This window comes from Terrapene carolina, unplaced genomic scaffold (genome assembly GCF_002925995.2).
Source record: "Terrapene carolina triunguis isolate 2854851 unplaced genomic scaffold, T_m_triunguis-2.0 Scaffold130, whole genome shotgun sequence".
Lineage (NCBI taxonomy): Eukaryota > Metazoa > Chordata > Testudines > Emydidae > Terrapene > Terrapene triunguis.
In genome coordinates this window covers 36,619,738-36,636,368 of record NW_020664481.1, presented here as the reverse complement: position 1 = coordinate 36,636,368, position 16,631 = coordinate 36,619,738, and the positions used below count along the sequence as shown (strand labels likewise).

Here is a 16,631-nt window from a genome sequence, read left to right as displayed (position 1 = left end):
CCCCCTACTTTTAAAATGTATAGATTTGTCTCTGTGTACACAGAGAGCAGATATGAGTAAGAAGCTGTCTTTTTATATAGTAACTTTTTGGAGTAGAACTGCACTTCAACTTTTTTAATGGATTTGAGTCTAACAGAAATGGATGAGAAGTGCTATAAAGCAATATTGGCCATATTCTTCCCATGGAAGTACTGATAAAGTTATACATTTATGTACATGCATAAGTTGTTGCAGAAATGGGGTCAACTTGTGATCAGAGGGTTCCGGAAAAGAGAGGTTAAAAAGATTCTTGGACAAAAAGAATCAGAAACTCTCTTCAGCTCCTAAAATCTACTGTTTTAAATGAGGTGAAATCTCATGATTTACTACTCAAAGTTGCTTACATCATGTATATTTATCAAATTCCTAACTTTACATATGTAGAAAACTTCATATTTACCTACCTTAATAAAGTTATTAACTAGAAGTGTCAAACATAACACCATGAGTACATGGAAGAAAAGTTTCCCAAGTCTATTTAGCAAGCATCCCATTTTCATGTTTTTCTAGAAATTAAACGGATTAGTATTTTAGTCTTTTAAAACAAAAGATTTAGGATTTTATACATCTGGAACAAGAGATAAAATAAGCTGCTTCAAATTATTTGTTTATTTAAATATGATCAAAAACTAATATTGCATTAGCCTAACACAAGCAAGCAATTAACTTCAGCCACATATGTAGAATTGTGTAAATTTCTACACAGGAGGAGAGGGACCAAAGGTGTACTCACAGCACAGAGCTCCTGTAACCTCATTGGCCTGGCTGAGCTCTGTTGATGGCCAAGTAGATTCTCAGGATCCTCTCTGAGGTGGCCTCTTTGTGCCTATCTAGTTTCCCAACCTCAGCACTTCCTCAGAGGTCTAGACTGATTTGGACCTCAAACACCATGTGTGTTCTCCAGGTTGCTGTGGAAATCAGTATTTTCTCAATGTGCCAATGGGACGAAGGGCATGCTCTTAATTCAGCATGAGTATCAGCTAGACTGCATGGCCTTCTGGATGATCTCCCAGTTTAAAGCTTCAGATTTAACAATGCTCCTTGTCCCACTCACAGGCAGTTTGGGATGGGAACAGATATTGTCTAATTAGATGACAACTAATAGGACAACTAATTAGACATCTAATTAGACAACTGGTTTGACTTAGGGCTCCTTCCTACAAAGGATTCTGACGGCTTGGAGTTAAGGATCCCATCTGAGTCCTACTGAAATCAATGGGACGCTATGTGTGTAAAGGTCTGTTCACACATGTACCTTTGCAAGATCAGGGTCTCCGTTTGCATAGTTGTAAATGTTAATAGCAAGTATAGAATTGTGACATTGCTGATACCTCCCAAATTGTAACATTTTAGATGTACCCATTAATTATCAGTAAGAGTAATCACTGAGCCTTTACTCTGTTGGAAATCTTCTAACCAATGGTGATAGCCTGCTGAAAATGACTGCCCTGCGCCTTTAAGCAGGGGGCTATTTGGCTGGCTGGTGGAATGAAAGGTACTGTGCTTTATGGCTTTTGGGGGAAGGGGATGAAAACTGCTGCAAAAGGGTCAGCGTGGTCACTGACTCATCCCCTAGGAATGCAGGGTTTAAAAGGGGCAGCTTGGGCATCCTGGGGCACCAAATTATTCAGGGAGGATGGGGTTCCCCTGTAAAGCTTTGGAGCTCATTTGTTTTGGCCGACATAAAAGAGGGGCAGTAAACCCGATTGGGTTTGAGGAGGAGGCAGCCAAACTAATTGCTGCTGCCTGTGGCAATGTCCAGTGCAGGTACTCCATAGGAAAGGTATACAGTGACTGGATAAATGGCTTGGAAAAAGACTTATAAAGAGGTATTCGTTAAAGGAACGAACGGGGGGTGGTTGGGGTATTGACTCCATGCTATACCAATCATAGGAGTCCCCATTCTTATAGCCCACCTTAACTCTCCTACAAGGGACGGTGGATGGTAAGGTCCTGGCAATGGATTAGCTGGAGGGACTTGGATGGAAAAAGAGGGGGAGAAGGTAAAAGCCCCATGGGTAATTTCAGACTAAACATGGGGTTACCTGCACTGTACCCTTTTATTTGCCGGGTAGTCCCAGACATCTAATAATAAAGTTGCAGCCTGATTAAACCCATGTCAAATGTCTCCAGTCCTTCTTTTGGTATAGCCAGACTAAGAGTGTTGAGGAAGGAGACAGATTTCTCTAAAAACTGAACTACTTTTAAATTTGTCATACTGCTTGTTTACTATTACAAAACAAAAAAGGTTTTGAGCACGTACCTGAACTGTTCTTGCTAGCAAGACTGACACATTAAAACTTATAAGTAGGGATCCAAGAATCATGGAATTAAAGAACTGTAGAACACAGACCAGCAGTATGCCTGTTAATTGTATAATGTAGAGCCATGTAACCTGCAACAAAGAGATGTTATGCATGCCAAAATATCTTTAAAAAAATTTGCTTTTCCCTGAACAAAAGTGAGTATTTTTTACTGTTGGTCTCTTTCACTTATGTCAATCACTTCTAGTGATAAATGTGGTATTGTGAGTTTCAGAACATCACATTCAGTGGTACTATCCTATCTTTGTAAAATATTCATACACAAGAATCAATAATTAGGTTAATAGTATTTCATGTTTTTGTTATGAATGTTTGATGCCACAGTGACCTAAGCATATGAACGTTACAACTAGGAAAAAGTTAATCACATAAAATGGTTTAAGCATCTTGGGGAAGTATCTTTCTGTGCCAGCATTTGGGATCACAAATATTTTTGTGCTTCTTACAGGATTATCGTTGCCAGCAAATGACAGTTGTACACAAAGCAACTAAATTTTCTTGAGCTTCTTATGAAACTGCAATAGATAAGGATGCTCAACTGGATGTTCATGTTAAAAAATAATTGATTTTGCTGATGTATGATACTGTGTGCTTCTTTTAATTAGTACTTTGCATATGGTAGATCCAGAGTTCAATGCTGGATTCCAGCATTGGCCTAAATCAGTGGTTCCCAAACTTAAAATTGGATCTTATCTATTTGGTATTGATTTAGGGCAGTGGTTCCCAAACTTGTTCCGCTGCTTGTGCGGGGAAAGCCCCTGGCGGGCTGGGCTGGTTTGTTTACCTGCCGCGTCCGCAGGTTCGGCCAGTCGCGGCTCCAGGTGGCTGTGGTTCGCTGCTCCAGGCCAATGGGAGCTGCTGTAAGTGGCGATCAGTACATCCCTCAGCCCGCGCGGGCTACTCCCATTGGCCTGGAGCAGTGAACCACGGCCACCTGGAGCCGCGATTGGCCGAACCTGCGGACGCGGCAGGTAAACAAACCAGCCCGGCCCGCCAGGGGCTTTCCCCGCACAAGCAGCGGAACAAGTTTGGGAACCACTGCCCTAAATCAATACCAAATAGATAAGATCCAATTTTAAGTCAATATGCAACAATATTCTGTGGCAAAGACACTTTAAAATATCTTTTAATTCTTTAGGATGAAATGAACTGCCAAACTTTGTGGTAGCTGCTGAGGTACCCTGGCTACCCTGAGCTTATGTCTGCAGATATACATAAGAGACCTTTTGTGAAGTTTTGGGATATTTATAAAGCAGATTATGAATAGTTTTAGTCTTTCAACCCTTTTGATTTTAAGCATAAATTAATACAATTACTTTAAAATTCAAGTCACCATCTTCTTGACTTAGGCTGTCTGACAGTGAAGTATTATTCAATTTACACAGGAATACTAGCCATAAATCTATACATTACCCATTCTTAAAGCATTGTCTATTGGATCATCTTACATTTAATGTAGCAATACTTAGAACACATGTTGAGATCATCTCAACAGAACTGGTACGCTTTTGATATTGAACTCAAGAAAAATGTCTTTTTCCTAGCTAAACAATCATTCAGCTGATAGTGAATTCGTTTTTATTCTCCTTACAACAACCTTTTTGTCAGTTCAGTTCAGCACCATAGTGATGGCTTCTGTTCTACGGTAAACTTGAATGTCTCAAGGGTATAATTTGTCTTGCTTGTTGCTGAAACAGCAATCTGGTCCATTCTGTTCCTCCTTTTGATTTATGGTGCAGTGACTATAGCTGTCTTTCAAACTATGATGTAAGGTTGTCAAGACAACATTCAGACAGTTTTATGATTTTACCTAGCCAAATAGTTATCCTCTCCACACAGTTTATCTGACAGATTCAGCATGACAGCAGGTGCTTATAGAATCAGAATCTTCAAGATTTCCCATGTAAGATTTTCTGTTGTCAATTTTTTGGGGCTCTGATGGTGGCTCAAAAGCTGAAGGAGAACCCTACTGTACACCTTTAATAGATAAGTACCTTTGAAGGCACTTTATAGCATCTAGTGCAATGAGGACCTGAGACTGTTTTGTTCGGGAGCTACATTAATATGAATATTAAACAACATACAACTATACAAAAATTATGAGATATTGGACCTCGTTCTGTCCCCAAGTGACTTCAGAAGGGTTGCATGGATGTAACTCATAAAAGAATTGTGCCCAATTTATGGTTTCTATAGATCAATAAATCATTGCATGACAAATAATGCAATATCATACAATTTAATATAGCCTGCAAATCACACCAATTCAAATAGAAGATTTTGTAATTTAGGATGTAAACAGAAAATCTCTCAAACAAAAAAAAACTTCCCATCAAGATATTTAAAAATGGATCCCTGATGTTAGGCTCCTAAGTTCTTATCTTGGCACATAATTACATGACCTGATTTTCAAAAATGCTGTGCAGCAGCTCCTATTGAAGTAAGGGGGAAACCTTGGCCATTAGGTTTGCAAACATACATACAGCATTTACTTAAAAAGAAACTTCATTTTCAGTTTCTGCTGACCAACTACAGGAATATAAACTTCTCTGATGGTTGATCACATCCCCAGCACTGTTGAACTGAAATCAGAATGATAGTTTTAGGATTTTCCTTAGATCGTTCAAACTTGTTAGTTATGAGTATTATCGGTTTCAGATAGCCTCATGGCTTACAGGGATTACACTTGTAATACTTTTTAAAATTAGTTACTATAATTTAACCTAGTCTTTGCTCTGAAGTGTTTTGTTTTAAAAGGTTTTAAAATGTAAAAACAATGTTTGTTTCTCTTGATTTAAAGTGGAAACAATTATATTAGTGCTAGAACCCATTAGCACTGCCCATTTCTTATTCAATATATGAAGTTATTTAAGCGTTACAATTAGTATACCATTACATTGGGAACTAAAAATAATCTGAGAGAAACGTGTATTATTACCTGAATTATTTTAATTGATCATCCAAATTCATGGGAGTGACAGTAAGTAAATCTTATAAATCACATATTTGACAGGTGATTTTTATTATTTTTTTGATAAATTCAGACCCATGAATTTATTAAGGATGCATATTCTCAACAAAACATACTTAGATATAAACTGGGAGTTACTTTCCACCACTGCAAATTCAAATATAGCATATGCTAGAAACATGCTAAAACATTTTTTTTAACTGTACAAAAAAATGCAGAGAATACAGAGTTCTCTGGAATACATAGCAAGATTTTTTTTTTTAATTGGCCCTGATTCAAATCTGTATGAATTAGATATTCTTGATTTTTCTTTCTGGAATCTTAACTTTTTAAAACAATAAATATTCACTGAGATGTTTTGTTGTTTAACTGCTGTATAATTTATTGCTTCAAATTAAGGTTTTAGAATACTGCATCCAGTTTAAAAGTCTTTATACAATTACTTTTGTATTTTACCAGACCTAATTAAAGCCCTGATCCTACAAAGATTTATGCAAGTGCTTAACTGGCTACACAAGAGTAGGCCCAATGGGATGGGACCATTCATGTGTGTAAAGCTGAGCACAAGCATAATTCTTTACAGCATCAAGACCTTAGTCATTATTACTCTAGCAAGAATACAAAAGTTTCACACTTTCATGTACTTAATGCTGCCACTGTGTGTGTGTGTGTGTGTGTGTGTGTGTGTGTGTATATATATATATATATATATCCAATCCATGTTTGACAAGTATTTGTGATCACAATTGCAGCTGACACGATTTCATTTGGTTATGATTCCCAGCCTAGGCATGGTTTTTTTGTTTTGTTTTTTCCCCCTTGTTTTACAAACTATTTTAGCAGAGGCTGTGGTAAGACTACGGGCTTAGTAAGGTTTTAGCACAGTTTCTGAACATGAGCTCCCATACCTGCTTTCAGATCTGCATGGTTGCAAGCATATATCTGTGTGGAATCAAATGTAGAATTGGGGCCCTGGTTTGTAACTATAATTGATGTGGTGGCAAATAGTTTTATAATCAAGTTTGGCTATAATTATGTCTGAAAATGATCCCCAAAACACTTTCATAACCTAGCTGAGGACAGGACTTCACTATTACAGAACTTAAGAGTTGCACCAAGTAAACAGGGACAAAGCCAGACAAACATTCCAGCTGAAAAATCATATTCAGTTAACAAAAAAAGTGTGTATGTTCAAATTACTCAGTTCTATCCCGCAGTTGTATTATAGGAAATAACTGATTGTGGTTATTTAAGAGCACATCACAGAAGTGCACTGCATATTATGTGCTACTTTCAAATGTAGAACACTCTGCAAAGGAACTTCTCAAAGCTACATTAGTATTAGACTTAGAAAGAAAGTCTGGTCCTGGCCAGAAATAAGATTACCTTTGCTGTGGGAAGCATGTCAAGACAGTCCAATATGAATAATACTAATGCTTGCATCAGCATCATAAACTGATTGAATTGCCAAGTCAGGCTAAAGAGAAAGGTTGATATAAACACTGCCAGAAGTGTCAGTTTCTGGAAAGAGAAAGTTCTTCTGTAACTTACATATCTCCATCAATAAGTGGTGGGGAGAGGGGAGGGTTCTCTCAAGGGTTAAATTAAAAGAGTACATCTCTAAAGTTTGACACTGAAACATCTTAACTTCTAACTACAGTACTTGGATTGCAGGGGACAGCTGGTATTTAGTTTCAAGTACTCCAATTTACACACACAATTCATTTTGCAGGTGCAAAATTGCAGTAGCAAATTTTACAGTTGTAATTTCACCTGGAAAAAAGGCTAGGTCTCAGCTTAGCTTGAAAACTTATCTGATAGGCTCACGTGGGGTACGATGTGTTTTGTTATCTTGACCAAATCTGAAGTAATGACTTAAAACTGACAGTTGCACAAACTGTATCCTGTACATGCTTTTACTTCTACAACTCAGGGTTACCTCTTAATTTTTTTAAATGTAAAATAAATTAAAGTAGGGAAAAAAACTTTCACCTTTGGGCTTTGCAAGCCTTTTTCCTAACCTCTCTTTGGGTGACACACTTATGACATCCAAATACATAAAACTCTCCTTCTTGAGCTCTGTACAGTTTTCCTTTCAACAGTGAAATTTTTTTTAAAAAACAGATTTCTTTTGCAATTTTTTTTCAACCCTGAGTGCATTTATCAGTGTTTGCACCCCTTCATAGTTCAATTATTTGTTTAAATTAATTGCAAGCTCCTCAGAGTAACAATTCTTTCTACCATCTATTTGTATAGTGCCTTGTACATTTCCATCACTATATTTAATAATAGTGCGTTCCTTCTGATTTATAGGAAGCACACACTTCTGTTTTCAGCAGCTCTCCTGACATTTCAGATACTAGTTTTGTTATATCAAATATGTTAGAAATACTTACTTCATGAAGAGGTTGTAAATGAGATCTGAATAGGTATGTGATTGCTGCTATCTGAACTGCAAAGAATGGCAGTGCCCAGTTCTCTCTTAATGGAATGGTGAATTCTACTCTTGTGGTATCTATTCTGCACAAAACAAATGCAGAGATTCATAAATGCAACCAAAACCCAGTCTCCTGCACAGAAGATTTCAATTAAAATTGAAAGTGTATTTGGAAAATCATATCTAGGCTCCTGCAAATTGTTTCTGACCAGACTCCTAAATGGTGAGTCCTCTGAACATCCCCAGCCCTGAAAACTTGCCAAGAGGAGCATCCAGGGATTAGTTCATTCATGACCAAAATTTCTTCCTTTTGAATCTTTAACTCCACTTGTTTTCAGATAGCTGTTACTGTGGAGCCAAACCTCCTCTTGGGGAGCAGAGTTAGGGGAATCTAAAGAAAAGTGTTGGCACTTTTCAGGTCAATGGCAATATATTTCTCCTCAGTTTGGCTTTCAGGAGGCATAGCTGAATAGATAGCCGTCATTTTCCTCACTGTAATTCAAGTGCATTTTCCTCACTATAATTCAAGTGCATTGTATTAATGGCATGACTGAATCCCATTGAATGGACAGCAAGAGACTTCTTGCCTTTCCTGAAACATTCTGACACTGGAAGTGTTATTATCAAAAGACAAGGGCAACCACCCAGCACAGTCATTTCCAGAATCTCAGACAAATGTAAATAATCCCATGTCCATTTCTCCTTATGTAGCTGAAGTAAGTGGAAAATAGAACAACCTGTTTATCTGAACCATTCTTGCCTGCAAGACCCTAGTACTTCAAACAGTAATTCCATGACCCTAGATGTACACCCTTTGGACAGAAACTCCCCATTATCCAAATTGGTCCCATCTACTCATTTTATCTGGCTAAGTAACATCCTTCTACTGTACACTATTTATTAGAAAGTTGGAGAGGAAACAAGTCCATTCCAAGTCTTCCATATGTGGAAAAAATGACCTCTTAAATAAATACATGAACTACTATCCACGGTTTGAAATGTTAATCAGCAGTTGTGACTACTGTAAAGGAGTTTGACTGTAAGCAAATCAGTTACAAAGTGATTCCTTATAGTTATCTAGTGTTTTTAGTGTTCTAGAGGAGAGAGTAATTTTAAACACCTTTGGGACAGCTTTGATAGTACTGACATACTTTTATTTTCTTAAGTTTCAGAAAACAACTGAAAGTTCAAGAGCCAGCCTCACTCAAGCTGGTGGTAGGGCAATGCAAAGCAGCTAATCTGATCCCTTAAGGAATCCTCAATTCAGGGAATCCTTAGGTGCCATAGCAGCACAGCAGGTCCTATGCCACCTTTTCCCTGACCCACAATGCAAGAGGTGTATCTATAGGGGAACAAAGGAAGTGGTTGGGACATAAATTCTGGTCACCCTAAGCTCTTGGGGCTGTGGTGCATCTGGCATAAGTAACCGCACCTCTTAGAGTACTTTGACTTGCACTGAGGGGATATGAGGCTGGTACAGAAGGGCTGCACAATGTGGGAAGTACATAGGTGGCTAAAAGCCACTTGGGAACTCCCACTTCAGTCTAGTCCCAAAAGAGCTTGGATATGCCATATTTTTAGAGAGTTTCCTCAAACTTTTGACTCTATCTCAAACATTAGATATTATTATTAAATATCTGGCTGATCTAAAGAGAGAGCCTCTCTGCTGTTTTATGCTCTCCCTTACTCCCAATTTAATCCTAGCAATTGACTGTTTAATATATGTCTGAACCTTATGTGTCAGAAACTAAAACTTTAGAAGGGTCACATGTTAATTCACACTCACCTGTTCGTAATATACCAGAAAGCTGCTAACAAACCTGAAAGCCATGTTCCACTAAGAAGCCAACTGGTTACATACAGAGCAATGACATAAAGTGCCTGAAGTCCAAACAAAGTGTAGATATAAAAATAAACAGGCTCTAAATACTTCTGTAAAACAGAGGAATATTGAAGTTAAATTATTTCCAGTATTTTATAAAATTTATGTGAATTTAAAGGTAATGTCTCAACACTTTTTTGCAAAATAACAATACAAATAATCAGTGTTAAAGACAAGTAAAATGGTATAAAAACCCAATACATTTTTTCAAAAATACAAGATTTATGACCCAGTGATTCAAAAATCTATTTTAAGTGCCTAAATGTAGTTTACTGATAGTCCATAATAATATGAAGGGCTGTTAAGCAAACACTTCCAAAGCTACCTGTTTAAAGTCCCATCTTACACTCTTGTGAAGTCTCCACCTCTCAATACTCTGCCCACTCACAGGGAGGGAACTCATCTGCAATAGCTACAAGGATCTTCACATCCCTTTACCCACAAGGGTGAGGTGAGCTGCTAGCCAGAAAGAATGTATTAGGAAGGCTATATTTGCTCCTCTAGTGAAATGAAGCAAGCTACGAGAGTTCCCCCACAGTCCTGGCATACCACACAGCCGCAGCATCACTTGGCCAGACCTATCCTGATTCTTAAAACCCTGAGTGCATATGTGCACGTGTACACACACAGACTGTTTAAAGCTTTAAAATGACCATAAAGGGTCTTGTTCCTTTTGCAGGTGCAAATCCATAATGGCAGCCACAAGTGGATAATTCCAACCACTTTTAAATCTTTAAAATTTGGTTTTCCTATTATATTCATGTGTGGTTGCATTGAAAACTAAGTAGTTTTTATTTTTATAGATTTAAAACAATTGCAGGAATATATTTATCCTTAGAAATTAACCAAAATTAGGTTTCTCGTTCACTGGGAAGCTTCCATATATAGTTATTTATTTAAAGCCATAATTAAATATCTACCTGAATGGGAAGAATCCTATACAGTATGCTGAGAAACACCTCCTGGTAAACATTCATTCTTTCAAGTATGTTAATTGTCCTCAGAGATTCAGTTTTATTGTCATATATTAAGCCATGTAAACCTAAAGGTTAAAAGAGAAATTAAAATAGAAGAATATATTTTCAGCTGTACAGTGAAAAGTTCACAAGTGTATTTTAAGATCTTTTATGGAAAACTTTGCAAAGCATTACGTCAAGGATTCAAAACATGTTTTTATATCTGGTTCAGTTACTAAAATCTAAAACTTTTATTAAAGTTAATTTTCCCACTTTGAGAGCAGTGTAGACATACCCTAAGACTCATGGCATGACCACGGCTGGCCCAGATCAGATGACTTGGACTCACAGGGCTTGGGATGCAGGGCTAAAAATTGCAGTGTAAACATTAAGGCTCGGGCTGGACCCCAGGGCTCTGGCCCAAGACCAAAGGTCGACACTATTATTTTTAGACCCAGAGTCAATTTACTCAGGCTCTGACACTTGGTGCTGTGGTGTTTTTTATTTTTTATTTTTTTAATATTAGTGTTTATGTACCCTTAGAATGGCGATTACTGGACTGCTATACAGTGAATGTAATACATTACTAAATATACAGAATGTCAACATGCAATATTATGCCTATTTTCATGATGCTGTGGACACTGCAATAATAAATGATGTTTGGAGCACTACACTTGGGACATTAATACTGGGATCATGAGCCATTCACTTTTAGGTCACTGCTTTAAAGACAGCTGAGATTGGTATTGATGAAATTGTTACCAACCATACTAGTGGTTAGGTAGCATAAGGAAAATTAATTGGGAGTCTCAGTCCAGTGTCTTGAAGACAAGACACCATCACAAATAATCCCAATAGGCATCATAGTAGATATTATTTATCTGTTTTGCAAGAATACCTAGAGGTCTCAACCAGGCATTAGGGCCCCGTTTTGCTAGGCACTGTACAAATATTTAGACAAAAAAAGTCCCTTCCACCAAACAATCTACCTATGACACAAACCATGGATACAAAAAAAAAAAAAAGGGGGGGGGGGGGAAGAAAAAATAAAAGATGGAAAAAAAAAAATAATAAAAAATAAAAAAAAAAAAAAAATTCCCTCAAACAAAACAATTTACATATAAAAAAAACAAAAAAAAAAAAAAAAAAGGGGGGGGGGTGTAGAACACAGCATAGTATTGACTATTCTAATTACTGTAATAAGCAGTTACAGCATATCAAATGCTTAGCCACTGTTGAGTAAAACAATGAGGCAAAACACTAAACAGGTATGGAAATATCACTCTTAGGAGTGATTTCACTTTCTCACTGGGTGGTACATCGGAGGAAACAATGTACCATTCCAAAGCTTATATTTCCACTATCTAAACTATTCCTGCCAGGGCCGGCTCTAGGCACCAGCAAAACAAGCTGGTGCTTGGGGCGGCACATTTTTAGGGGCGGCATGGCCGGCGCCAGAATGCCGCCCCTAAAAATGTGCCCCGGCCGCCCTAGCTCACCTCCGCTGCCGCTCGCGCGCCGCTACTCGCCCTCCCTCCCAGGCTTGAGAGCCTGAGAGGGAGGGGGAGAAGCGGCGCCCGCGCCGCGGCCACTCGGAGTCTCCCCCTCCCTCCCAGGCTCTCAAACCTGGGAGGGAGGGGGAGATCCCGAGCAGCCGCGGCGCGTGAAACAGCCGTTTCGCGCGCCGCTGCTCTCCCTCCCAGGCTTGAGAGCCTGGGGGGAGGAGGCAGGGCTGGGGATTTGGGGAAGGGGCGGAGTTGAGGCGGGGCCGGGGGGTGGGGGTAATTAAAAAACGGGGGGGGGAGGGGCGGCCAAAATTGTTTTTGCTTTGGGCGGCAAAAATCCTAGAGCCGGCCCTGATTCCTGCTTGGTGGATGAATCAAACAAATTTGTGTCTAGCATGATTATTACAGCACCTTTCAAAAACATTATATTCACTTTTCACTTTATTAAAAACAGCATTTCGTCAAAGCAAAGTAAAATTTACTTTATACATTACAAATACCTTGTTGGATGGATGTAGCCTGCAGCATCTCTTTGTAATAGGAGTAATACAATCCACATTCAGTCCTGAATGAAATTTCCCGTTCTACTTCCTGCAAATAAGTTAGAAGCCCTGCTACTTAAGATACAATCATTCACCAGAGCTTATGTTTACATATCAATACTGTGGAACATGACTTGCTTCAGCAAACTCTGGGCCTGATCCTGTAAGTCCTATTCACATGAGCAGTCCTTTCTCACATTTTGACCCATTAATGTCAACATGAGAGAATTACTCAGAGTTAGAATTGTAAAAATGGGCCCTTGGGTAAAGAGACAGCTAGTGTGGAATGCCCATTTGTTAAATGGTTTCTTGCAGGGAGCTAGCTGGTTCAACACTTTATACTTAACTTTATAGGTTAAAAACAACACTGGCCTCCTATTTGTTTTCACATTCCAAATTAAGGTGTTAGTTTTAATCTATAAAGCCTTAAATTTGTTTGAGTTCTCAGTATCTCAAAGGTCTGATTTTTGTCTCTTTGGCTGATGCTGCAGCAGCTGAGACCTGAGGCATTCAAACTTACAATGCTTTAGTTTAGACAGAAGGGGATTTTCAATAGGGGACCTCTACTTGGGAATTCACTTCCTTCCATTAGTTCATGAGTCTTGTGCGCTTAATGAGGTTTATACACATGCTCGGAGCCATGGATGAGCACACTTTGACAAATTAAAATATGGAAAACAAAATATCATGCGGTGAAATCATTTAGTTTTTCATTTTATCTTACAAATAACAGTGACCTTTAGTGCCTAAATTAATTTTTTTTTTAATTTTGTATAGTTTACAAAACTAGAAAGGGTTTATCCCTATATTTTTGACTCCACATATGGCAATCTCAACATGAAGAAATCCTAATAAGATTCCTAAAGCTAATCCTATTAATTCATCTTCCTGTACAAAAGCACATTGCTGAAATAGCTGAATGGCCTTACTTTCTCAGCTTTTATGGTACCATTCTTGTTAATTGTGTAGCATCCTAAGACTTGCATTTCCTTTACACAGTCATGCTGATTCTCTTATCTCCTAATGTTGGAAAAGAATCAATGTTGGTTCAGTGCTAACATAAAACTAAACAAAAATGGCTTCCTCTTCCCCAATGTAGAATCTTGTTGCAAAAACCACATTTTGCTGAAGTCAACTGTAGAGAAAAATAAACCATTAGAAGCTCTCCATGTAGCTGCTCTAAACTGATGAAAGAGAGCTCTCCCGTTGGTTTAATTACTCCAGTCCCCACCACATAGAGGTAGTTATGTTGGCGGGTGAAACTCTAACTTACGTTGACTTAAGCTGTAGTGCAGCCATAGCCTACATCCTTCAAAATGTCTTTTCACATGTAAATTTACTTTCATAAAATATCTTTTAAGAATGTCTTAGAGCTCTTAGAAAACATTTATGTTAGGAACACTGTAGATTCTGTGATAAACATTGCACAAGTTCAACATACAATAGTAAAACATGCACTCAAAGTGTTTACCCATAACAATATATATTTTTATTGACATAGCACACTAAGAAAAGTATAAATTGCCATCGAACTGGAAAAGTGTTGTGAATGAGTAAAGCAGATGTTATCTTAGCATGAAACAGATGTAAAACTCACTAGTGTTTGTGTCGTAAAATATAAATAGCATTTGGTTGAAGACAGCTGGTGCAAGGATTACATATTAATCATGTTTGAATGCATTTTTGCTAATTAGATCCCCCTCTGTGATTACCTTCCCCCCCTTAATAAATTCCAAGTGTTAAAAATTCCTTCTACTTTAACACTTAAAAATGTTGCTTCTGTTTTGAGAGAACTTTTTTGTAGTAGTGGTGAATTTAAAACTAGAAATTGCAGCTATCCCATCTTATGATCTGGTTCAATTCTATTCGTTTTGCTTAGTATGATATTAAATACATCGCTACCCCGCTATAACGCTGTCCTCGGGAGCCAAAAAATCTTACCGCATTGTAGGTGAAACTGCGTTTTATATTGAACTTGCTTTGATCCGCCAGAGTGCGCAGCCCCCTCCCCGAGCACTGCTTTACCGCGTTATATTCGAATTCATGTTATATCAGGTCGCGTTATATCTGGGTAGAGGTGTACTAAAAGGCACAAAGTCAATGTAGTCCACTGACACTGTAATGTTTTAGTATACTGGAATGCAACTGGAGAGTTTGTGTGGACTATGGTGATTCATACATTAGGAACAGCAGAAATTTCCATGGCAGATTATGATGCAACATATCAACCATGCTCAATAATATTTGTTACAGTTTCAGGGCAATTGCACCTGTCTTTCCCCCAATGTGGGCCACAAATGGCATCCACTTAAAGTCTTCCAGCTCCTAGCCATCACCTCTGCCTGGTGGAAACCCACACCTCACTCCTTTCTAACCATGCATTTTTAAGGCTCCACAATTTCTTGCCTTACTCTGTGATATACCCAGCAAGCTAGAATACCAAAAAAAGACCAGCGCCTCTGTTCTACTTTCTGTCCAAGGGCTATGACCAGTATATTGCCCACAGTTCCTTCTAAACAAGCACATTTATTTTTAAGGTAAAAGTATTACAGAGAAAAGACATTAAAATAATAAAAGAACCTATACATATGCAAAAAAGCTTACCAGATGTCATCTCCTATTACACCCTAGGGCTCTGGTAGGTTTTAGTCCTTCAACACCCACAGCTGGGTTTTCCCCGTGGTTGGAAATTCACCCATGTTAGATCCAGAACTAAAACTCAGACTGGACAGATCAGCCATTTCTTTAAACGGCTTTGGCCTTTAATCTCAGCCTTCTGTAACAGGTAACCAGTCAACAATGGTTGACTGGCATAGCTTCAAAAGGCTGGGTTTTTGCATTACCTGAGTTGGGGATTTGCATTATTCTCTCCCAAAGAATTCCCCTGGAAACTCACTTAACATTTACTGTCTCAAAAGTCCATACTTATCTGGCACATTTTCAATGTAGTCTTTTGAACTCAAGTCTTTCATTTATTGCAGTATTAAGCAATGAAAACAACATACAAAAGGGCTCTAGTCACAGTTAACAGTGAAAGTCCTTAGATTCCAGAACAAGTTTCCTCAACCCTCTAAAGCAAATCATACCAAATTTAGGAAAACAGATAAAATGAATTGAAGCTTTTTATATAAAACAGCACAAATATGGACCTAATTACACTGACTGCCTTCATCCAGCATTCTTTGATCTGATTTAACAAGGCCAAAGCATAGTTTGTGTAGCTGAAAAAATATATATATTTTGTTTTCAAGTCTTAAATTTCAATGCAGATCAGTCAGATTAGCAAATCTCTTCAACTATACAAGTGGAAACTCAATATAGACAGCTGCTATCAATGTTCCAGGCTGTGACTCATGCCCTCAGCAAACATATTTAATGCACATACATGGTCTTTTGGCTGATTAACCTCCTGTCCATCTGTCAGAATGGCATGGCTCCTGCTCAAATGTTGATTAGACTTTTGATATAGGGTATGGGTGCCAAGCAACATCTTCAGGAGGAAAGTACTGAAGTATTGATCCAGCTTGGTTTTTTCCTAATGGATTACACCTGTTCACTTGGGTTATTAATGAACTTTGAATACTAGCTTCCTGCTCCTTTGTTCATCTCTATTAGAGATTTAGCATGTGAAATGAGAAGACATAAGCACATGATTAGCCAGAACAAGTGAGAACATCGGGACTCAAATACTGCTTATGCTTTGTGCCTAATTATCATCTTATCTTCGCTGGTGCAAATTCATTGATGTAAACAGAATAACACTAGATTAAAACTGATATGAAAGGAGAATCAAGTTTTACTTCTGTTCTAATTCTCTGATGTTCATACTAGAGCTCATTCCCTGAGAAAAATGTAAATTGTGAGTTCATTTGCTGTTGCAGAAATGACACATGGGAAGATACACTGGGCATTTGGGGTGTGTGTGTGTGTGTGTGTGTGTGTGTGTGTGTGTGTGTGTGTGTGTGTGTGTGT

At 38.2% G+C, this 16,631-nt stretch overlaps 1 protein-coding gene across 1 annotated transcript in view; it reads right to left on the bottom strand.

The window, feature by feature from the left end:
* Window positions 1–16,631, bottom strand: part of DPY19L3 (dpy-19 like C-mannosyltransferase 3) — a 50,619-nt gene that overhangs the window by 17,318 nt on the left and 16,670 nt on the right. The window contains exons 4-10 of the mRNA XM_029911789.1: window positions 12,618–12,708; window positions 10,574–10,695; window positions 9,558–9,703; window positions 7,731–7,854; window positions 6,721–6,855; window positions 2,303–2,434; window positions 444–545 (exon numbers count right to left, since the gene is read on the bottom strand). Of these exons, the coding sequence (XP_029767649.1) occupies window positions 444–545; window positions 2,303–2,434; window positions 6,721–6,855; window positions 7,731–7,854; window positions 9,558–9,703; window positions 10,574–10,695; window positions 12,618–12,708 (852 nt within the window). The remainder of the gene's footprint in view (window positions 1–443; window positions 546–2,302; window positions 2,435–6,720; window positions 6,856–7,730; window positions 7,855–9,557; window positions 9,704–10,573; window positions 10,696–12,617; window positions 12,709–16,631) is intronic.